This window comes from Microtus oregoni, unplaced genomic scaffold (assembly GCF_018167655.1).
Source record: "Microtus oregoni isolate MIOR12 unplaced genomic scaffold, Mior012 000043F_ref0000047, whole genome shotgun sequence".
NCBI classification, from domain to species: Eukaryota; Metazoa; Chordata; class Mammalia; order Rodentia; family Cricetidae; genus Microtus; species Microtus oregoni.
The window spans coordinates 9,151,302-9,176,010 of record NW_024543210.1 but is presented as its reverse complement, the minus strand read 5'-3'; the positions used below and the strand labels follow the sequence as shown (position 1 = coordinate 9,176,010).

At 45.2% G+C, this 24,709-nt stretch overlaps 1 protein-coding gene and 1 pseudogene across 1 annotated transcript; both read right to left on the bottom strand.

Moving 5' to 3' along the window:
- Positions 1 to 4,912: 4,912 nt before the first annotated feature.
- LOC121434292 lies at positions 4,913 to 9,812 on the bottom strand (annotated as a pseudogene).
- Positions 9,813 to 19,671: 9,859 nt separating this feature from the next.
- Positions 19,672 to 24,134, bottom strand: LOC121434388 (serine protease inhibitor A3N-like). The gene is made up of 4 exons (XM_041633293.1): positions 23,528 to 24,134; positions 21,867 to 22,140; positions 20,806 to 20,956; positions 19,672 to 19,887 (listed from the first exon to the last, which is right to left on the bottom strand). The coding sequence occupies exons 1-4, from the start codon at positions 24,132 to 24,134 to the stop codon at positions 19,687 to 19,689; spliced, it is 1,233 nt and encodes a 410-aa protein (XP_041489227.1). The 3' UTR covers positions 19,672 to 19,686.
- Between the last annotated feature and the right edge of the window lie 575 nt (positions 24,135 to 24,709).

The following is a 24,709-nucleotide window of genomic DNA, read 5'->3' as shown; positions in this document are numbered from 1 at the left end:
AGCAGAAACACTATATCAGGATGAAGTCTCAATCCTGAATATCTACGCCCCCAATAGAAAAGCACCCACATATATAAAAGAAACATTACTAGAACTCAAATCATAAGTCAAACCCCACACACTAATAGTAGGATATTTCAACACATTCCTCTCACCATTGGACAGGTCAACTAGACAGAAACTTAACAGAGAAATAAGAGAACTAACAGGTGTAATGAATCAAATGGACTTAACAGACATCTATAGAACATTTCACCCAAATAGAAAGAAATATACCTTCCTCTCAGCATCACATGGAACCTTCTCGAAAATTGATCACATACTCGGTAACAAAGCAAACATCCACAGATACAAAAAAAAAATTGTAGTAACCACCTGTGTCTTATCGGATCACCATGGAATAAAGTTAGAATTCAACAACAATTCTGCCCCCCAGAAAGCCTACAAACACATGGAAACTTAACAGTCAACTACTGAACCACCCCTGGGTCAAGGAAGAAACAAAGAAATTAAAGTCTTCCTTGAATCCAATGAAAATAAAGACACAATGAAAATATATACCCAAACCTATGGGACACTATGAAAGCAATGCTAAGAGGAAAGTTCATAGCACTAAGGGCCTACATCAAAGAAAACGGAAAAAGCACACACTGGAGACTTAACAGCACACCTGAAAGCTCTAGAAAAAAAAAGAAGCAGACTCACCCAGGAAGAATAGAAAACTGGAAATAATCAAACTGAGGGCTGAAATTAGCAAAATAGAAACACTGAAAACAATCCAAAGAATCAATGAAACAAAAAGTTGGTTCTTGGAGAAAATCAACAAGATTGACAAACCCCTATCCAAAGGCAGAAAGAGAACACGCAAATTAACATGATCAGAAATGATAAAAGGGTCATAACAACAGACACTGAGGAAATGCAGAGAAACATTAGGTCATACTACAAAAGCATGTATGTCATACTGCAAAAGCATGTATGCCACAAAATTGGAAAATGTAAAATAAATGGACATTTTTAAAGATAAGTACCATATACCAAAATTAAATCAAGACCAGGTGAACAATTAAAATAGACCTATTTGAGGAAATAGAAGCTGTCATCAAAAACCTCCCAACCAAAAAAAGCCAAGGACCAAGTGGTTTTGATGCAGAATTCTATCAGAACTTTCAGGTAGAGCTAATACCTATACTCCTTACTGTGTTTCACATAATAGAAACAAAAGAGTCAGTGCCAAACTCTTTTTATGAAGCTATAGTTACTCTGATACCAAAACCACACAAATACTCAACCAAGAAAGAGAATTACAGACCAATCTCACTCATGAACATCAACGCAAAAATTCTCAATAAAATACTGGCAAACCGAATCCAAGAACACATCAAAAAAATTATCCATTATGATCAAGTAGGTCTCATTCCAGAGATTTAGAGCTGGTTCAACATACAAAAAATCTATCAATGTAACTCGTCATATAAATAAACTTAAAGGAAAAATCATATGATCATTTCATTAGATGCTGAAAAAGCATTTGACAAAATTCAACACCCCTTTATAATAAAGGTTTTGGAGAGATTAGGGATACAAGATTTATACCTAAATATAATAAAAGCAATATACAGCAAGACAACAGATAACATCAAATTAAATGGAGAGAAAATTAAAAACATTTTAATAAAATCAGAAACCAGACAAGGCTGTCTACTCTCTCCATACCTTTTCAATATAGTGCTTGAAGTTCTAGCAATAGCCATAAGACAACATAAGGAGAAAAGGGGGATTCGAATTGGAAAGGAAGAAGTCAAACTTTTGTTATTTGAAGATGATATGATAGTGTACATTAGTGACCCCAAAAACTCTACCAAAGAACTCCTACTGCAGATAAATACCTTTAGTGATGTGTCAGGATACAAAATCAACTCAAAAATATTAGTAGTTCTTCTATACACAAAGGATAATGAAGCAGAGAGGGAAATCAGAGAATTTCCTTTCACGATAGCCACAAATAGCATAAAGTATCTTGGGGTAACACTATCCAAGGATGTGAAAGATCTATTTGACAAGAACTTTAAGTCTCTGAAGACAGAAATTGAAGAATATATCAGAAAATGGAAAGATCTCCCATGCTCTTGGACTGGTAGGATCAACATAGTAAAAATGGCAATTCTACCAAAGAATATCTATAGATTCAATGCAATTCCCATCAAAATCTTAACAAAATTCTTCACAAACCTTGAGAGAACAATAATAAACTTTACAAGGAAAAAAAAAACTCAGGATAGCAAAAACAATCTGATACAATAAAGGAACTTGCGGAGGTATTACCATCCCTGACTTCAAACTCTATTACAGAGCCACAGTAATAAAAACAGCTTGGTATTGGCATAAAAACAGTGACACCAAACCCGCAAAGGACAAATGCCTGATCTCCAAAATATATAAAGAACTCAAGAAACTAGACTTTAAAATTCTAAATAACCCAATTAAAAAATGGGGTACTAAACTGAACAGAGAATTCTCAACAGAAGAAGTTCAAATGGCCAAAAGATACTTAAGGTCATATTCAACTTCTTTAGCAATCAGGGAAATGCAAATCAGAACAACTTTGAGATACCATCTTATACCTGTAAGAATGGCTAAAATCATAAACACGAATGATAGCCTATGCTGGAGAGGATGTAGAGTCAGGGGAACACTCATCCACTGTTGGTGGGAATGCAAACTTGTGAAACCACCTTGGAAATCAGTGTGGCGGTTTCTCAGGAAACTGAGAGTCAACCTACCTCAGGATCCAGCAATACCACTCTTAGGAATATACCCAAGAGATGTCCAATCGTACTAAAAAAGCATTTGTTCAACTATGTTCATAGCAGCACTATTTGTAATAGCCAGGACCTGGAAACAACATATATGGCCCTCAATGGAATAAGGGATAAAGAAAGTGTGGCACATATACACATTAGAGTACTACTCAGTGGTAAAAAAAAAAAATGACTTCTTAAATTTTGCATACAAATGGAAGGAAATAGAAAACACTATTCCTGAGTGAGATAACCCAGGCCCAAAAAAGATGAATATGGCATGAATATGGCATGTACTCACTCATTAGTGGTTTCTAGCCATAAACAAAGGACATTGAGCCTATAGTTCTTGATCCTAGAGAAGCTAAATAAGAAGGTGAACCCAAAGGAATGAATATATTTATTCCTGGAAATTGGAAGCAGACAAGATCGCTGGGGTAAAAGTTGGGAGCATAGGGGTGGGGGTTAGAATGGGGGAAGGGGGAGAGAGAAGGGAGAAGAGGAGGATTGGAGTAAATTTAGGGAAGTGGGATGGTTGAGATGGAGGAAGAGTAGATATGGGAGCAGGGAAGAAGATATCTTTATTAAGGGAGCCATTTTAGGGTTGGCAAGAGGCTTGGCTCTAGAGGGGTTCCCAGGTGTCCACGGGGATGTTCCCAGCTAGGTCATTGGGCGGTAGAGGAGAGGGTGCCTGAACTGGCCTTGTCCCATAGCCACACTGATGTATATCTTGAATATCACGATAGAACCTTTATCTGGCGATGGAAGGAGATAGAGACAGAGACCGACATCGGAGCACTGGACTGAACTCCCAAGGTCCAGTTAAAGAGCAGAAGTGGGGAGAACATGAGCAAGAAGTCAGGACCACGAGGGGTTAGTCCACCCACTGAGACAGTGTGAATGATCTAATCGGAGCAAACCAAGGCCAGCTGGACTGGGACCTAATGAGCATGTGATCAAACCAGACTCTCTGAATGTGACTGACAATGGGTGCTGACTGAGAAACCAATGATAATGGCACTGGGATTTGATTCTACAGCACGCACTGGCCTTTTGGCATCCTAGTCTGTTTGGAAGCATACCTTTCTAGGCCTGGAGGGGGTACTTGGACTTCCCACGGGGCAGGGTACCCTGCCTCTCTTAGGACTGGAGGGGGTGGAGGGAGGGTGAGTGGAGGAGCGGGAAGGAAATGGAAGAAGAAGAGGAGGTGGAAATTTTGATGGTATTATTTATAAAGTAATAAAAGAAACTGATAATAAATATAGGTTAGAGGTTTATCACAGAAGTCACAGACTGTAAGTAACAATTTCTAGTACTCTGTTGTCACTACAGCGACACCTCTGCCAATCAGAGCTGAGTGAACACAACCTGACCACATTCTGTGCAGTTATACATGTATTGCATTTTGTGAAAGCCCTGCATTTTGGGTAAGGAAGGGGAGGTATCCATCCATTGTTTGATGTTGGCCGGTGGAAAACCTAGGAAAAGGCTCCTCTGCCCCAAGTAGGTAGAGTAGATGAAAGGAGCTGAGCTGACCAATTGACTCCATGCAGAAGCAGAAATAGGTTCTCCACAACAGTGCCAGATGTGGGCAGGGCCAGGAGCTGCTGAAGGAACATTGGGTGTCAAAGTTTGAGTGAGGAAAAGTTTGAGGCGGGAACTGGACACACACTGGTCCCAGATGCTGGAAACACAGAGAGGGCAGCCGGTTCCCTTCTAAGTCCTGGGCCTGAGATTAACAAAATAGGGCTAAAAGCTTGAATAGTCCCATGAAGCCTGTGGAAGCTGAAGGCAGATATAACCATAGCACAGGTAGGGCTGATCCTACCTGGCAGAGACAATGTTCGGGCAGAGACTCATACAGGAGAGACAGCAGGGAAGGGCCACAGAGTCAGTCTCAGAAACATAAGCTAGCACTGCCAAGAGTATGGGGGAGTCTGACAGTGTCTGTCCACAGGCCCTGTACATGGTCGAGTCATACAGTTAGTCACTGTGACTCGACACTCAGGCACGTACAACCAATCAGAACATTGAGGCCAAAATGCACATAGAGACCCACAAACAGACTTAATCCCTGGCTCCCAGGAGGAAGCATCACCATTTTGGATGTTCTAGTTGTCCTTGGGATTTGTGACTTTGGCCATAAAGAGTGAAGTCTGGGTATTTGTGTCAGAGATAATCATCAGGAATGGCCTGTTGAAATTCACATTCAAAGGATTCATATTTAGAGACGTTGCCACAATCCCCATTCCCGTGGCAGCCGCTGCTTCTGTGCCTGTCTCAGTCACGTCCAGCACAGCCTTGTGCACCACCTGTAGGAGAAAAACATCACTCACTGGAGACCAGGAAGGGCAGGAGAGGAGATTCCTGGAGCAAGCATCGACTGCTGGCCTCAGTCAGTGGTGAGCTTGTTTGTTCCTCTGCTCTGGGTGTGAGATGACGCACGTCCTGGGTCTCTGAGAATCTCTGCAGCCCTGAATCCTAGTAATCACTGCAGGATGGGTATAGGCACTGCCTGTCCTTACTCCACAGACAGCCTCTCATGAGATTCACCGGGAATATCTAGTGTGCTGTTAGCCAGTGCAGGTTTCAGCATCCCTCCTGTGCCAGCCTCCTTTGGACATACAGCAGTAATAAACATGGCATGGCTTCTCTTTTCCAGACTGCCATGTCCTGCTGGTACAGATCAGAGCCTGGGAATCTGAGTGGGCACTGGACAAAAAACTAGGCATTGCCAGGCTGTGCATCTGGGAATGTAATTTAAAGTCCTAATCAACTTCTCTCCTTTTTTAAAAATTTTTATTATTTTAAGATTTATTTATTTATTATGTATACAACATTCTGCCTTCATGTATATCTGCATGCCAGAGAAGGGCAACAGATCTCATTACAGATGGTTGTGAGCCACGATGTGTTTGCTGGGAATTGAACTTAGGACCTCTGGAAAAGCAGCCAGTGCTCTTAACTATTAAGCCAACTCTCTAGCCCCTCTCCTTTTGTTAAGTTTTTTTTTTTTATTACAAATGCCTTTTATTCCTTGCTATTTCCTTTACTGATATTCTTCTGTGTGCTAATCCAGAAGTTCTGGGCCAGCTGTGCAGTGAAGAAGCTGAGACTGGAAGTGGTTTGTCCTGCAGTGGATTGTGGGTGGCATCTGCACCACAGCACTGGTTGGTGCAAGTGATGGTCTAAGACCAAGCACAGGCTCCTTCTCAACAATGATTCGGTGTGAGGTTACGTTCAGGGGGCCCAGGGATTGACTGCTAGGCATCCAGCATAATATATGTATCTAGGCTGCAATCTGACCTCCCAGGATGAGGGAATCTCAGAAATGCAGGCTTTCTCACACATTTCCTGCCCTCCCCCCTCCACACTGGCCTCACCATCCACATTCAGGCACCAATGGGAACCACCCAGTGTGTTTTTGCCTTACCGGAGAGACTCTCAGGTCCTTAGTCCCTGTGATCCCAGACAGGTCAGCATGTGGAGAAGACTTCCCTGATGCCCAGCTGTGGAAGGATGTCCTCCAGGGCTGTAGTCCTTGGAGATGGAGAACTTGGCCAGGGAGAGCTTGTGGATTTTCCTAAGCATGGAAAGAGAAATGTAAGACTCACTGAACTGCATGTTCCCCTCAAACCACACTGTTGCCAGGCCACGTGTACATTCTGTCCTCTCACTGGAAAAGCCCTCTTTCCATTTGTGCCTAGATCACATGATTTTGCTTTTCCTATTGCAATAATTATCCAACTATGCTGGAAAGACAGTGAAGAAGGACGCTTAAAAGAAATCCCACACTAGCTCAGAACTGAGAATAATACATGGTTAAACATCTAGAGGTAGACTCACAAATCAGAATCCTTTGTTGGAATGGGGAATAGCAACAAAATCGTGCAGCCAAAAAAGAAGCCAGATGCAGGCTTTACATTGGCATTAATACTATAAGAGGCCACGCCGCAGTGGGCAGATAACTTAAGGGCTACTGGCTCTAGGATTTCCTACAGCAAGGCAGTGAGATGTGGTACCAGCTGGGATGAGATGGTTACACAGGGCAGTGCTGATTCTCAGAGCTGATGTCATCTCACCCTCACTCCTTCTGCCTTCTAAAACCCATTGGAGTTTGTTTGTAACTATAGCCTGGTAGATACAGAAGAATCCTCAGCTCCTGCTCCTGGTGATGTCATCTTGTGAACAACAAAACAACAGTAAAATTCCCTCAACTCACTAGTCTGCAGAGGGAAACTCACCTGCACTCCTCCTGCCCCTGCCCACTCTCAAACGTTACACAGATGCTAGTGAGATTCTGAGGTACAGGGACACTGGGCAGAGACTAGGCTGGGGAGGCATACAAGATCTGGGTCCTGCAGACACACACCTGGAACTCAGAGAGTCCCTCCACTTCCGCAGGGTCTCTGGCTGTAGGCTGCCTTCCACCTGCTGCATCCTGCCTTCATCAGGGAGGATGAACAGGGCACTGGCATTGCCTATGTACATCAGCTCCACCATGGTGCAGGACAGATCCTCATCCCGGAAGTAGGGTATTCTCAGGTTCCTAATATTCATCATGGGCACCTCCACAGACTTCGTGTTGTTCAAGTGGAACATGGACTTTAAAGTATCTCCCAGTGGAAAGGGCGTCTCCCATTGACCTAAAGATGAAAGGGGTCATCAATAACTGAGAGACTCCACCTCTATCCTATTTCTGCTCAGCTTCTAAGTTGTGACAGCCATCAATCCATCTTCAACAATTCAGGGCGGGGGATGCTGGATTGGAAAAATACCCTTGTAGGTGGACAAGCTCCCAGAGGTGAGAAGAGACTCCAAGCTTAGTTTGGGAAGGTGAAATTCAAAGACAAAACCTGCCTACTTGAGTTCCTGAGCAACTGTTAGGGTTCTGGGCATGGGGAGTCTAACATAGATATGAAGTATGTGATGAGATTGGATTTTAGTGAAAGTTGGAGACCCGTTCTTCCTCAGGGGGAACCATGTCTAGAAGGCAATGGCTTGTGGGACAGGTTTTAGAGGAAACAGGATAAAAGAGACTGAATTCTCCCACACCATGAGCAATCCCTGAGTCCACAGATAGTGGGATAAGTGTGAGTAATATGTTCTCGCCTCACACAGGGGCTGTGGGCACCTCAACAGATATCCTGTCCTGACTTATCCTGAATTCTTAGTTTATGTCCTCATTACCAACACAGCCTGCAGGACTTGGTACTGAAACATCCTCTTGGGCTGGGATCTAGTAGCGTAAACAAGCACCCCCACCTCACAGACAAGCAGTCTTGGTTCTTGGGTTCTGGTTAGAGAGACAACCCAGCCTTCCTTTAGCTCATCACTCTGCTGCCACCATTCCCAGCTCACAGCAGCTCTGCAGCCAACTTGTCTTCATGTTCTTTGTCCTCCTAGTCCCTGTTTCTGTGCATGGACACCTTGATTTTCTGCCCACACTCACAGCCTGCCCTGGACTATCTGTAATCTAACCCCTGATCAACGCCATTCTGATCATATCACAATTTCTGTCAGGCACCAGTTCTAGGCTGTCATTTTTGTCCCTACTCTCTATCAGGCAGGGTGTTGCTGGTGTAGGTTCTGGAGGTCCCCTCACTATCCTTAGACATTATATCTCCAGCTGTGTCTCTCAACTCCCTTGCACCCCCATTCTCTTCAGACTCGCTGACCCCGACATGTGTCTTGGGCATACTGACCTTCATGCTGATGGACTAGTTAGTTACCGAAGCAAAATTCCCCGAAGAAGACATGCACTAAACAGCCTGGCTGACACTACCCTCTCTTTAGTCTCAGCATTCCTGCCTTCCCAGCCCAGGTGCAGCTCATTCCCGAAATGGCTCAAGGGAAAGGTCCTGCATAGGAATTGCCCGCGGGGCTCCTCCAGACTCATGGGCCATGCTACTTTCCCTCTTAATTCTGGGCAGGAGGCAACAGCACACCTGAATCCTCCTAGGAACAGGCTCTCCAGCAGGGATGGACACCTTCTATAGGAGCATATTAGAGATGCTGGAGTGGGCAGAATGAGGGAACCATTCTCTGCAGGTAGAAATCATAGCTTCGACACACTCAGGAAGGACTGGACTTGGGAGCTATGCATTCTGCTAGGGAGTAAGTTTAAGTACCAACCAAATTCAGCACTCTTAGACTGAGACCTATGGGCATCTGATGAGCATGTGCCAGGAACCACAAGTATATTTAAAAAAAAAAAAACCCTAGGGGAGAAGTAGGGGATGTGAGGAGAGAGATGTGAGTCACCCATGACCCGGGTTGTGAGCCCCTCCTTTTAAGGGGTCAGTGTATGGATCCAATGTGCCTAGTCAATATCTTTTTCCTCCACTCACCACAATGTGCCTTATCCTCACCTTTAAAATAGATATAGTTCAACAGCACCATTACTGTATTCTCATCCAGGCCTGAGATCAGTTCCTCGATCTTCCCCTGGGTCTGTTTGTTCACATAGTCATTGATGAGCTTTTTGGCCTCATGAGGCTGCTGGAAGTCGACACTTGAGGCCTCAGCCTGGTACAGCGCCCTTATCTTCTCCTTGAACTCTGCCAGGATCTGCAGGCGCTTTTCAACAAACATGGTGCTGCCTATGCTGATCTGCAGCTCCTCATTTGGCTGACTGAGCATGAGTAGGAGCTGCCCAAAGCCCCAGTGGATGTCTGCCTCGGGGGTCTCTGTGAGATTGAACTTGAGACCTTCTAGAATCTGTTGCAGGGTGTTGTTGTTTGCTCCCAGGGACAGGACGGCCAAGGCAGCTGAGATGCTGAGTGGGGAGAAGACGATGTTTTCATCTGGATCGTTCAAAGCCAGCTCCTTGTAGAGGCTGAAGGTGAAGTCAGTGTTGGTTGAGGCCAGTGTTAGACTGTCCACTTCTATCCCATTGTTTTGGTCTTTCTGATGTTCAGTGCTACTTCCTGGCATGTCATCTTGTTGGCATTTAACATCAGGGCAGATTCCTGCCATCAGGATCCCCAGAGCTACAAGAATGACCACCATCTTCTCTGTTCTTCAGGCTGAAAAGAAAGATCTTATGATTCTGTGAGGGCCAGGTGGTGCCCTGAACATCTCCGTGTCCTCTCACCAAGCTGCTTTGTGTCCCTGCTCTGCTGCCCCTGCTGCCTCCTTGAAGGTGCAATGGAGGTGCTCTGGCCCCCCAGATGGCAGCGCCTTGTCATGTGCTCTCTGTTATCAGCACTGGAGGAAGTGCTGCCGCAGCAGCCAATCTCCCTACAGAGAACCAAGATCCAGAATGGGGCATGGACATCCCCGGTCACAGAGCAAGCCAGAAGTGCAGCAGGGAGTGGGGTGGGCTGAGCCCTGTCTGATCAGAATGCCTTCTCTCATTCTCTCTCTGCAGAAGGATACATTAGAGGAGAACGCTCTTTTTTTGCACTCCTCCATGTCTCTCCTCCCTGTAGGTAGAACTTAGGACCCCTGTAGCAGTAGTTAGCACAGGCCCTACCCGAGCCTCTTGATGCGAACCTGGGAAATCCCAAGGCCCTTGACTGAGTCTGGTGCATGAAGCCTGGGGAGGAATAATTGAGAGGCAGCGCTGGAGACATCTGGTGCGGTGCCACAGCCTTGGCAACCCTGGGAACAGGAGGGAGAAGGGCAAACAGAGAAGGTTCTTTCAGTGCTGCCAGAGACTAAAGTGTGGTTTGCACCTCAGGCTTGGAAGGCTTACTGGTGGGAAGAAAGATGACACCTGGACCAGATTTGGTTTGGGCTCCTGGCATGGCTGTGTGGTAGCAAGCAAATGGGTGGACCTCTTTGGGCAGCCTGGTGAGTGCCCGGTTTCCATTTTTGACAGTTGTCTGACTTATTATGGGGATACCGGGGGTTAGTTTTAGGGATGTCTAGAGAACTATTCTTCCCTATGCCCCTAGAGTGGGGGCCACAGGCATCCTAAAGGATTACAGTTGAAGACTTGTGATCATGGTAAACACAGGCACCCACCTTTAGCCTCTGTCCCTTTGCTCAGGTGTCCAAAGGTGAAAGTGGATGGTAAATACATGGAAGGGAGAGGATGAAGGGGAGGGAGGACACAGAGGAGGGCTGGAGGAATCAAGGAGTGAGAAAATGGAAGAAAGGGGGCAGCAAGATAGGAGGAGGAAGGGACAAGGATGAAGGAGAATCCAAATGGATGGTGGAGGGGAGAGAAGAACAGAAGAACACAGAGGGAACTGGAGGGGGCAGAGAAGGGAAGGCTGGAGCTAAGCTGCTTGTCCCCAGGGCTGTTACTCTCCTGCAGATGAGCCGGGACCTCAGTTAGTTGGCTGCCTTTACTCCATGCTTACTTCCTACTGATGCAAGCATTTCTTTGGAGAAGCACTGAACACTATTTTGTGTCAGAATTGTTTCCAGAGGAAAGGGGCTGCTCCATGTGTGCAGCAGGAGGCCTGGATCAGTGGCTGAGCTACTGCTTTCTCCCTTCCATAGATGAGGCTGAAGACCATCTGCTTGGTCATGGGACCTACAAGGTAACTGGCTTCCTGACCTTAAGGCATCTCCTGTCAACTCTAAGCATGGTGGGGAAATCACCTCCTCCAGAGGGACTTTCCTGTCCCTCCTTATCTCCTTCATCCCCAAGCAAGACAAGGTCTCAGTATTCACTCCCTGTGGAGTGCGGAAAGGAGCAGGCTCCATTCTGTCTACAGGAGCAATGTTCATTGTGCCTGCATCTTCCATAAACATGAAGACCCAAACTGGAGAGATTTATGTACATTTCAGAAACGTCCACGGATTCCACTTCAGTGACCCAGGAACAACTCATCACCCCTCCTCCAAACCAAGACTCTAGGTCATCACCAGAACCACACAGTCCTGGGAAGGTTCTTCCTGTGTTTCCAAAAAGTAGGAATCCTTGGCATTATCTGAGAGCTGATGCCCGCTGCCAGCTCCTGGGACAACTGAGGTCTGATGTTGGTCGTTGCTGCCTTCCTACTGCTTAGTTCTGTCCACTGCACACTGATGCCTATATATTCCCACCATGGACTCCTCCCTCTTCTTGGGAAATGCTGGCATGTACAAGCTGCGCTGTGTGCTCAGACTGGAAATGAGCAGATAGAAGGATTTCTGGTAAAATGCACTTCAGACTTCTGCTAACAGAACCACCTGGCCAGAAATTGCCCAAAAGTGTTGTAAACAAGCTTACTGAATATTCAGGGCATTCAGGAGCAATGAGAGTGTGCAGATCCCTGCCCCATTCCTCACCAGGTTGGGCTGTAGCTAACATTTGTTCTGTATTTCTAAGTCACTTTGAGAAGAACACACTCTGTGTCCATGCTCCCTGGTTTCTTTAGAGAAACTCACACGTTAATAAACACCAGCGTCAATACTGACAAACCAATCCTGCATCCGTGTAACTGTCCTGTCTGGTAGCAATGAGCATAATCTAAATAGACACTCCCTATGCCCTCTTTGGCATCAGACATCTGAGGGGAAGCTGCCTTGCCTGGTTTGAAGGGGGACCCCTGAAAGGACTCTGTGTCTGGAGATCCTGGATGACTTAATCTGAATTTCAGTACTGGAAAGAGATGGGAACATTGCTAGAGCAGAGGCTAATTACCTTCTTTTGAGCTTGGGTGTTGGGTCCAGGGGGGTCGTGCGAAGACGAGGAATGACTGCCAAAGTCTAAAAACCAGAAGCAAACTCTGTTTCAGAAACCAGACTCCAGGAAAAGATAAAACGTTAAAATGAAAAAAATCTCCATGGGGCACAAAAAGAAACCACAGCTTGAGATGGATTTTGTTTTTTGTTTGTTTGTTTGTTTTGTTTTTTCACTCTAAATATTTATAGTCTTAGTTTCTTAATTAAATGACACAGAATAGCATCTTATATTAAAATCTCCAAGAATTGTACCTCGCCATATAGGACAGACAATACTTATGACAAAAGGATGGGAAAATATATTCCAAGTAGATGAATCTAGAAGACAACAGAAGTTGTTCTAACAGCTGATACAGCTGACTTTAAACCAAATCTAGTCATAAGAGATAAAGGTCACTGCATGAGATGGATTTTGTAAGGCTGCTACAAAGACCGCTTTCTGAACCCACCTTTTTATAGTAGGGGCACTAAGCACTAAGTCTAAACAGAAATTTTTACAATCTCAAGGTAAAACTCAGATACAGTTTGGCTTATTTTATAATCTCCATTAACAAAGTTTTTTAGTTAAACTAATTTGTACTTAATCTGTTGACTTCCTTGGGACTTCCAGGCAGCGTTTACTGAGCCCTGTGCTCCCCCTTTGATGCTGCCAGTTTCACATGGCAGGGATAATGCATAACCCGAGGTCATTTATCTATTTCCCGAAAGTTGACTCAGCTCATATCCTCAGGCTAGCTCTCAGTTTGCAGAGAGATGCTTTGGACTTGTAAATAGAGCTATGGGTTGTAAAGCATAGTAACCCACTGTTAATGTTAATCCTTGATCTGCTGAGAAAGCTGCTGACAGTCTTTTCTTATTCTCCTAGTAGAACAACTCTATATTTCTCTATTTCTTCATTCTTATTTCTGGAATCTACATTCTTATATTCTTTTTCTTGGACTCTTCAAGTGATGCCTCTCTGGAACAGCCACGTTTGCCTCCCTCTGTATGGGAACTCAACCTTGTGACAATAGACTCTATTATGGACATCCTACAAACCCTAAGAATGCCAGCAGATAGCATCTTCAGCCTGCAGAGAGGCTTCCCCCATCTTGATGCACCTGCCTCTGCCTCTCTGAGATTCTCACTCCTGCATTTTGAACTTGCCTTGATTTGTGACTTTCTTCATTTGGTTAAGCTATACAGTTCTTGTAAAACTGCTTCCTGTTGGCATAGGAAATTGGTTAATGTAAATCTGTGTTCTCAGATTGGTTATCACACAGAATGGCTCTAGAAGAAAGTATCTCTTAGTCTCTTTAGTTTGAGAACTGTGGTTTTTGCATAAACGTTTGGTTTAGACTCAGCAAGCAGGGATTTTTTTGATTCAAAGCTACTGTCCCAAAATGAAAATGTTGGTCCTAAGGAGACAGATTTTGGCTGAGTAAAAAGAGGTCTAAAAGCTGGTCTCTGTATACCAGAAAGATCACCCTTGGTTAATTTTTGTTTACCAGGAGCCATGCAAATCTTCCCAGGAATGTCAGCTACCTCAGACAAGGGTTCTCCTCAGTCTAGACAAACTGAATCATCTCAAAAACCATACCCTGCTGTCAAATAAAATCTGTTTTCTATTCTGCCATTTTGCTCTTCCACGGGTGCCTGATGAGTCTTTAATCTTCATTCTGAAATTCACAAGCCAGGCCTCAATCCACTGCACTGCTTTCAACATTGTTATCTGCCATGTGCCAACAGAACATCCCACCGAGTTCTCAACACTCAGTGGCTTGCCTAGCCCAAAGTTTCAAAGTCCTTCTATAATCCTTCCCAAAACATATCAAGTCTGTCTGAGAAATACCCCCACTACACTGGTAACATCTTATCTTACTTAAAGTTTTATATGTTTGTGATGAAATACTAAATCAAAAAGCAAGTTATTTTGATAAAGGAAATAATAGAATTTCAGACACTCTTATATCTAGAACAATAGCAATAGAACCTATACCTAAGAATCCAAAATTCTCAAGGCTATCCACTGCACCCTGTTCTACAAGTAAGGTCAGCTAATAAAGCTATTGGGTCCATAATCTCAAAAATGTTGGCTTAAACACTTACTGTACTAATTAATCCAATCACACTTCTCATCATTTACTTCACAATCATATCAGGACCCATAGTCACTATTCTCAGCACCAATCTCTTCATTATATGAGTTGGTCTAGAAATAAACCTCCTAGCCATAATTCCACTAATAGATAACAAATCAAATCCATGACCCACAGAAACAGCAACAAAATATTTCCTTCCAAGGCACTGCCTTGATAATTCTTCTACTTTCTATCATTATAAATTTTAAACAGCTAGGACTATGGATATTCCGACCTGAAACTAACAACAACATCCTCATACTAACCTTTATCTCACTAGCAATTAAACTAGGACTAGCACCCTTCCACTCATGACTACCAGAAGTAACACAAGGCATTAAACTGCACACAGGCCTAATTCTATGTACATGACAAAAATCGCCCCACTATCAATCTTATTCCAAGTCCATGAACTCATAAACCCTAAAATCCTAATCCTATCAGCCACTATATGAGTCCTTATTGGAGCCTGAAACAGACTAAACCAAACACAAACACGAAAAATTAAAGCCTACTCATCCCTTGCTCACAGAAGCTGAATAATCTCTATCTTACCCTACAACCCATCCCTCAAAATCCTAAATATGCTAATTTACATTCTGATAACCATTCCTATATTTATAATCTTTCACTTCCACTATTCACAACAGTCACTTCTATATCACCTATATAAAATAAAATACCAATAGCATTCCCCAAAAGCTCACTAACCCTTCCATCAACAGGAGGGCTACCCCAACTCACAGGATTCTTACCCAAATGAGCTATCATTACAGAACTCCTAAAAATAACAACGTAATTCTAGCTACATTAATAGCAGCCACTGCCTTAATCAACCTATTTTTCTGTTCTCGCCTGATTTACTCAACCTCAGCACATTCCCTACAAACAATAATTCCAAAATACTTATTCACCAAACCCACACAAAAACTAACAATATTCTATCACCATTAATAATCACAAGCACAATAATCCTCTCACTATCCCCTCTACTATTACTATAGCTAGATGTTTAGGATACTCAGACCAAGAGCCTTCAAATTCCTAAGCAAATCTATAAAGTTTAACTTCTGATAAGGCCTGCAAGACTGACCTTGTAGTGTCTGCTGCTGAGTAACAGATCTGCAGCAGCAGAGACCAGCACAGAGCTCCAGGTAGGACACCATCTCCTGGACATCTAGACAACAATCTGGAGGCAGGGTGGATATATTGGGTATCTTTCTCTGTGAAAAGAACAATGCCTTTTCCTTATTGGAGTAGGAAATAATTCTGGTTATGAATTTGCCTTTCTGAATGCATTAATTCTGTGAAAACCATCATCCATAGACTTACCTAACTTACCTAACATAACTATGGTTATGTTATTTCACACAATATTACTTCTGACCTAAGAACTGGCCACAAGGTGCCTTGAATCAAGAAATTCACAGGCTTTAACATGCTCACTACCATTCTGTTCTGAATCAGCTGTCCTGATAGAAAGATGGAATGGTTTTCTGGAAACACAGTTACTTTGCCAATTATTTGGCAGGATTCTGGAAGACTGGAGCAGGGTTTTCCAGAAGGTGGTATATGCTTTGAACCATTGTCCAATACATAGCACGATATCTCCTGTAGCCAGGATCCACAAGTCCAGTAGTTAAGAGGTGAAAAGGGTTATGTTTCCGCTCATTCTCATCACTAGTACTATGAAGATATCTGATTATTATCCCTTATCTTACATCCTGTTGGCCTAGAAACTAGTTCTAGAGATTGGGTTACTCCTGCCAAGAAGTACAACATTCCACTGAATTGAAAGCTTAGACTCGCCTGGCTGTTTAGGTTTCTGATGGCTTTTTTCTAACAGTTTTGTAATATAACTGTGTTAGTAGGAGTGATTTTTCCTGATTACCAAGCAGAATTCTATGCTTGTCCACAGCTGAGGGGAGAAAGATTATGTCTAGAGTCATGTGATCCTTTAGGACATCTCTTTGTGTTACCACATCTTGATTTAAGATGGGAAACCTCAAGAAACCAATCAGGCAGGATGACAAAGGGCATGAAGGCCTGGATCATGTCTGCAGGAAAGAGTGAAGACCTGGTGAGGTGTTTGCTGAGTGTGCAGGGAATACAGAGGGCGCAAAGGAGGACCACAGTTACCAATGCCAGCAACGGTGGATGCAGAAATGAGGGTTATTATTGACACGTGGGTTTCTGTTCTTTTCTGATAGAGAATGTGTTTGTACAGATATATGTGTTTTCTTTCCTCAATTTATTCATCATTAGTGTAACATCAATTAAGAGAATATCTGTAGATATAATATTAAAGTTTTAGATACTAAAACAATGCTTCTTAAGAAATATGGTCTCCTATTATAATGTTAGTAATGGATCTGTGTGAATGAAGGAGAGTTATGATTCATGTAATTATGACCTGGTTAAATATATAATGCATCTGCAATAATCCGTGTAACAGTTAAACTTTCTGAGACATAGCTCAGACCTGCTTATAGTATTACCATAAGCAGAAATTGAGCATAATTTAGGGAGATACGATAGCATTTTAAGTTGCAAAGGGGTGAACTTGTGATGGGTTTATGGATTAAAGTTAACTTTACTCCACTTGGAATTAACTAAAACCCTAGTAGCTGGGTAAAACTATGAGGAAATATTTCTTTTTTTATTATTTATTTATTAATTAAAGATTTCTGTCTCCTCCCCGCCACCCCTCCCATTACCCTCCTCCTCCCCCAACTAACTCCCCCTCCCTAATCAGCCCGAAGAGATGTCAGGGTTCCCTGTCCTATGGGAAGTCCAAGGACCTCACACCTACAAGGAAATTTTTCTTAATTAAATTATTTAGAGCGGGAAGAGATACTTTTTATCTGGATCTTTTGGGGTAGGAAGATTCACCTTTAATCTGGGCCACACTTTCTGCTGGCGGCCTATATAAAGGACATGTAGGGATGCCTGCTTCCTTTGCCTGCTTCCTCTCGCTCTCACTGGCAAGTCCACTCCTTCACTGGCATCGGAACCACTTCTTCAAGATTCCAGCACATACTGACCAGGTGAGACTTCTCGGCTTGTGGAATAAACAACCACTTGATTCCTGACTCTTCTATTAGGAGACAGCTATTTTGGACTAATTGGACTAGGGCTTTTAAATCTTTCCAATAAATTCCCTTTAGGTAGAGATTTGTCCTGTAGCATTCATTCCTATAGTGAATCCTAATAATGACACTTAGTGTTCAGACCCAGCTCCCAGCAGCATGAGATGTCTTCAGCACCAGGCACCTTAGATTCCGGGTTTGAACAACGAGGGATGGAGGAACGCAGCTGAACCATGCCAGTGCTCATGGAACTCATGAGGTGGTGACCTCAGGGACTTGATTGGACAGAGTGTAATTGTTGGGACACAGCTGCTTCCAATACATGGGGTCTACTCTTTCTCGCTCGATCGCCTCCGTGGGTGGTGTCTCAGTGCTCAAAGGGGAAGGGAGTCTTGTGTGAGAACCCCAGGCTGTAATTGTCTGCAATCACATGTCCTCCTATCCAGTGTGTGTCTCAGAAGCCTTGAGATTCAAGGATGACTCAAATTTAACATACAAATGTCCCTCTCTGTGCAGGCCTCCAGCAGTGTTTCAGGGCTGATGGAGTCTCTTAGACACTCAGCACCATAACTCAAAGAAACGTAACTTCCTTTTGTCTTCTATCTAGGTACAAAACCAACTCCTTTTTGAGTTGAAATCACCCACTTTCACTCCAGTTGTGGCCTCCTATTCCCTGCAGCTGCCCTCAGTGCCATTCCCCACGTTTGCACGGAGCGGCTTGAGGATCCCAGGACAGGAACAGTTAGTCACCCCTCCAGAGCTCCCTGTCATTCTGTGTAATTTCAGGATTCTCCTAGGGTCCATCTTTGCCATTTGGTGATTATTTTTTCTTTCCTAAACACCCAGTTATTCTTAGAATACCTCCATTGCTGTGTGCCCTGCCAAAAGCATTTTTCTGGTCATCTGACCACCTTCTCATACTCCTCTGACCTCAGTACCGAGGTCACATGATCCTTAGACTCATTTGGGTGTTCTCTGGGAAGCATCCATTGCCTTGTTAAATGTTCCATCTGTTCACCACCATAGTGATCTCTTGAGCTAAGAATATCAGCTTGGGGAAGACTGTTCCTCTGGCATCAGGACTCTTGGAGAACATCCTGTCAGTCAAAATGTTGAGCTGTTATGTTATAGAATAGTGATAAAGCTTCTCTGTGCCTCAGGATCCTCATCCATAAAAAGGACAGATATCACCATGTAGGTCAGAGGTTCATCACACGAATCACACAATGTGAGTGACAATCTCTCCCACCCTGTTGTCACTGGAGGCCACACTCCTGCCCATAGGAGGTGAGTGAACACTGCCTGATCACTTTCCATGCAGATATATGTTTATTGATCATTTGCTCCAAGGGCTGCATTTTTTGGTAAAGAAGGAGGTGGTGTCCATCTGCAGGGTGAGGTTGGTCAGTGAAGAACCTAGAAAATGGCTTGTCTTCCCTAAGTAGGTACACTAGGGGGAAAGGAGCTGAGCTGACCAACTGACTCCATGCAGCTGCGGGAATGGGTGCTGTAACACAGTGCCAGATTGGGCAGAGCCAGGAGCCCCTGACAGGTCAGTGGGTGGCAGAGCCTGGAAGAGGGATAGTGTGAGGCAGTAACTGAGCACCAAGTGGTACAAGATTCTGGAAACAGACTCAGCCAGCAGTTTCCCTGCTCAGTCCTGGAGCTGAGGTCCCCATGGACGCCTACATGCTTGCATATTTCCATCGAGCCTGTCAAGCTGAAGGCAGACATAACCACAGCCTAGATAGGGACTGTGACTACCTGCCAGGCTCCAGGCTTTGGGTAGAGGTCCATTCAGGACCAGCAGCAGGGAGGGGCCGCAAAGACAGGGTTCAGTCTCAGGAGCATGAGCTAGTGCTGCATGAGGACAGGAACCTGATACTGACTGTCCATAGGACCCTGTGCATACAGTCAGACAGTTCGTCACTGTCCTGTTTAATCTGGGCACAGCACAGCCAATCAGAGCATGGGACAGCCAACATACACATAGAGATCCAAATACAGACTTAATCCCGGCTCTCAGGAGGAAGTCTCACCACTTGGGAAGTTCTAGTTTCCCTCGGGATTCATGATTTTGGCCATAAAGAGTGAAGTCTGAGTGTCTGTGTCAGAGATAATCATGAGGAATGGCCTGTTGAAATTCACTCTCAAAGGATTCCTGATTAAAGCCGATCCTCTCAGCAACAATCCCGTGGCAGCCGCTGCTTCTGTGCCTGTCTCAGTCACGTCCAGCACAGCCTTGTGGACCACCTGTAGGAGAAAGACATCACTCACTGGAGACCAGGGAGGGCAGCAGAGGAGATTCCTGGAGCATCTACTGGTGGCCTCAGCTGCTCGTGAACTTGTTCCTATCATGAGCTCTGCCCCTGGTGTCAACCAATCTCTGCTCAGGGTGTGAGATGAGACACACTCTGGGTCTGCTCTGTCTCTGAGAATCTCTGCTGCTCTCAAAGCCACTACACACTGAGGATGGGTGGAGCCAACACCAGTCCATACTCCAGTTACTCAGGAGACTCACAGGGAGCAGCCATGGTGCTCTCAGGCAGTGCAGGCTTCAGCATCCTTCCTGCTTCAGGCTTCTTGGGGCATAAAATTGCAATGCACATGGCATGGCTTCTCTTTTCCAGAGTGTCATGGCCTGCTGCTACAGATAGGAGCCTCGGGTGCTGAGTGGGTACCGGAAAGAACACTAGGCATTGCCAGGCTGTGCATCTGGGGAGGTAGTGTGTCTTCCTAGGGCTCCTCCTCTCCAATCCTTATGCTATTCATTACAAATGCTATACATCTTTTGTTATTTCCTTCCTCCTATAATACTGTGTGCTAATCAGGAAGTTCTGGGTAGCTCTGAGGTGAAGAAGTTGAGATTGGAAGTAGTTCACCCTGCAGTGGATTGTGGGTGGCATCCGCACTACAGCATAGGTTAGTATCTACGGTGGTCTATAACCAAGCAAAGGCTCTGCCCTGCCCTGTGCTACTGGGTGAAGTTTTCCTCAGGGCATAGAGGAAGGACTGGCTGCATGGTATCTCCCGGGCGTATCTGAGTTGTAACCCAGGATGAGGGAATCTCAGAGACGCAGGCTTTCTCTCATGTTTGTCTTCTCTCACACACCTGGCCTCACCATCCACATCCAGGCAGCAATGACAGTCACACAGTGTGTCTGCGCTTACCTGAGAGACGCTCAGTTCCCTAGACCCTGTGATCCCAGACAGGTCAGCCTGTGTGGAGAAGACTTCCCTGATGCCCAGCTGTGGAAGAATGTCCTGCAGGCCGTAGTCAGTGGAGATGGAGAACTTGGGCAGGGAGAGCTCCTCTAGCGTTCTGCAAAGCGAAGGAGAAATGCAAGAGTCACTGAAGTGTGTGTTCCGCTCAGACTACTTTGTACCTTGGACAGCTCTCCACACATGGCCCCCTTTCCGAAGAGAAGCCCTCTTTCCATCTGTGTGTTCATCACAGATGTTGTTTTCCTATTGCATTAATTCTCCATCCTGCTGGAGAGTCAACGAGGCTTTGTATCAACTTTTCTTTACCAGAAATGCTTCTCTCCCAGATCACAAAATGCAGTCCTTGCCCCGGCGTGTGGTCCTCAGACTTCATTTGATTACCCTCCAATTTAAGATTGCACACCTCATCTGACTCGAACTTTCCTTATCCTTGGATCCTCCGCTACTTAATCTCACTGCGTCTCACCTTTTAACAAGTCAAACAGTGATCAGTTCCTTTCCATCTCCCCACTCTCTCTTCTTCAATTACAAGATGAGTCCACAGGGTAAGAAATCTCATGTTTTAGTCTCTGACATACTCTCTGGACTTAAATCGGAACACAGCACATAGTAGGTCTACAAGTCATCCTTGCACACTGGTGAATGAATGAGTGATGAGGGGATATGATGGCTGCACAGGGCAGAGCTGATTCTCAGAGCTGATCTCCTCTCACCCTCACTCCCTCTGCCCTCCCATGCAGGATTCCGTGTAATTACAGCCTGGGAGACACAGGAATCCTCAGCTCCTGCTCTAGCTGATGTCATCTTATGAACAACAAAAATGACAAAAAACGCAGTCCCCACACTACAGAGCCAGGAGAGGAAAAATCACCTCAGCTCCACTCTCCCTGCTGACTCTGCACTCATTACACTGAGGGCTCACTAGACTCTGAGTTACATGGACACTGGGCATCAGGACAACAACAGAACGGGGAGCCAGACCAACTCTGGTTCCAGTGGACACACACCTGGGCCTCCAAGAGTCCTGCCACTTCCTCAGCGTCTCTGGCTGCAGGCTGGCTTCCACCTGCTGCATCTTGCCTTGGTCAGGGAGGATGAACAGGGCGCTGGCATGGCCTGTGTACTTCAGCTCCACCACAGTGCAGGACAGCTCCTTATCCCGGAAGTAGGGTGTGGTCAGAAACTTAAATTTCATCATGGGCACCTTCACAGTCTTCTCATTGCCCAAGTAGAAGTCAGACGCAAATGTTAAATTAGGGTCAAAGGGTGTCTCCCATTGGCCTAAATGTGGAGCAGGACATCAATTGTAACATCAGCAGAGAGATTCCCTCCTCCACCCCATTTCTGCCCAGTTCCCCGGTCTTGACAGTCTTCCTCAATCCATCTGTCACGACACTTAGTTCCCTTCTGTTTACATAATCTAGATTAGAAAAAACATTGGCAGATGCAGAACTGTGAGTGAGACGTGATCCGCAGGCTTAGAAAGAACTAAAACCAAAGCTTCCCTACTTGAGGGAGCTGAGAAACAGTCAGGCATCTGAGGCTGGGGTGTGTACCACAGACTTAGAGGAAGGTGCTGAGACTGGGGTCTGGAAGTGCTTGGAAACCCATCTTCCTCAGGGGGAACTTTGTCTAGAAGGAAGACCCTTGTAGACAGGTTTTAGGGGAAACAGGACAAGGGAGACTGTGTTCTCCTACACCATGGTCTCAGGGTGGTGCTCGTCAGTGTGAAACACCTTAGTGGGAGTCAATGTCCAGGTCCTTGGGTGGGTTTAGATGCAAGCCTGTGACATCTGCAATTTCCCACAGCTGGATTATCAGTTGCCCATGGTTAATTGATGACGACATGGCTAATGAGGCCTCTACTCTTCCATGATCTATGTTCTCCTCTAGGAATCAAAATTATCCTGCTCAGACTTGTCCCACCTCCCAAGTGCATGTGACCATCTGCAATACATCCTTGGGGACTTGGTACCTGGACAGTTTCTTTGGGTCAGGATCCAGCAGATAAACACACATCTCCAGTCACAGGCAAGCTGCCATTGTACTTGGGTCGTTGGCCAGCAGAGTGAGCCACACCCCACAGTATCACCCTTCAGACCATCCCTCTGCTTCCTCTCTGCAGAGCTCAACAGCTCTGTACATTCATTCCATCCGGTCCTCTGTCCTACCTTCCACTGTCCTCGGCCAACTGGTTTTCTGTCTATGGTCTCCGATCCCACCATGGTGATAATGGACTGAACCTCTGAACTGTAGTGAGTTTCCCCAGTGAAATGCTTTCATTTATAAGAGTTGCCATGGTCATGGGGTCTCCTTACAGCAGGACAACACTGACCAAGGCTCTGAACTACATTCGAACCATGACTTCGGCATACTCAGTTAGGACTGCACATGTGACCCGTGCATTCTGATAGTCAGTAAGTTTTGGTCACAGTCAAATTCAGCTCTCTTAGACTGGGAGCTCAGGGGTTCTGTGGAGTCCGAACAAGGAACCACATGTATATATAAAAAAAAGATCCCAAAGAAGAAGTAAGGCCTTTTAATAATAATAAGTTAGGCACCCCTGTCTCCAGGGCCATGAGTCCCTCCTTTCCAGGTGTCAGTGTATGGACACAAGGTGCCCAGGTAATACCCTTTCCAACAACCCATGAATCAGTGCCCATCCTACCTTTAAAGTAGATGTAATTCACCAGCACCATTACTGTATTCGCATTCAGGCCTGAGATCAGTTCCTCGATCTTCCCCTGGGTCTGATTCCTCACATAATCATTGATGAGCTTTTTGGCCTCATGAGGCTGCTGGAAGTCGACACTTGAGACCTCAGCCTGGTACAGCGCCCTTGCCTTCTCCTTGAACTCTGCCAGGATCTGCATTTGCTTTTCAACAAACATGGTGCTGCCTGTGCTGATCTGCAGCTCCTCATTTGGCTGACTGAGCATGAGTAGGAGCTGCCCAAATCCCCGGTGGATGTCTGCCTCAGGGGTCTCTGTGAGATTGAACTTGAGACCTTCTAGAATCTCTTGCAGAGTGTTGTTGTTTGCTCCCAGGGACAGGACGGCCAAGGCAGTTGAGATGCTGAGCGGGGAGAAGACAATATTTTTATCTGGATTCTTCAAAGTCAGCTCCTTGTAAAGGCTGAAGGCGAAGTCAGTGTTGGTGGAGGTCAGTGCTAGATAGTCCTCTTGTGTCCCAGTTCTTTGGTTTTTCTGGATTGCACTGCTCCTTCCCAAGGTGCCATCTGGCTGGCAGACAACAGCAGCGGAGTTTCCAGCCATCACTCTGGTCTCCTGGTTGAAAAAAAAAGATACTTTTATCTGGGATTTCCACGTGATCCCCTGACCACCTCCAAGTCTTCTCACCTGGCCTGCACTGTGTCCCTTTGCTGCGTTTGTGACTGTGCATGAGAGGTGCCCTGCCCCTCAGATGGCAGTGCCGCATTCTCTGCTCCTTTTCCCTACAGCAAGAGGTGCTGTTGCTGTTGCTGTAACCAGTTTTCCTAATGGAGAACCAAGGCCCAGAGAGTTTAAGGAATTGGCCAGGGTAACAGGGTAAGCAAGAGAAGAGCTGGGGATGGGCTCAAGGCTTGTGTAATGTGAATGTCACCTCTTCTCTTCTGGCTTGGCTTAAGGGCTCATTAGAAAGCAGGGGACCTCTTCCTCTTCACTTGTGCCCCCTACCTCATCACTAATTTCTAGTAAGGACTCAGGGAACAAAACTTAGTCTAGCTTAATAGCAGGAAACTGACTACAACCTCAAACAGACATGTCTTAGAAATCTCACAACCCTGGATTGAATTTTAGTGCAAGTATTTGGGAGTGTTTGGGGTTAATTTACCACAGCACTGGAGACA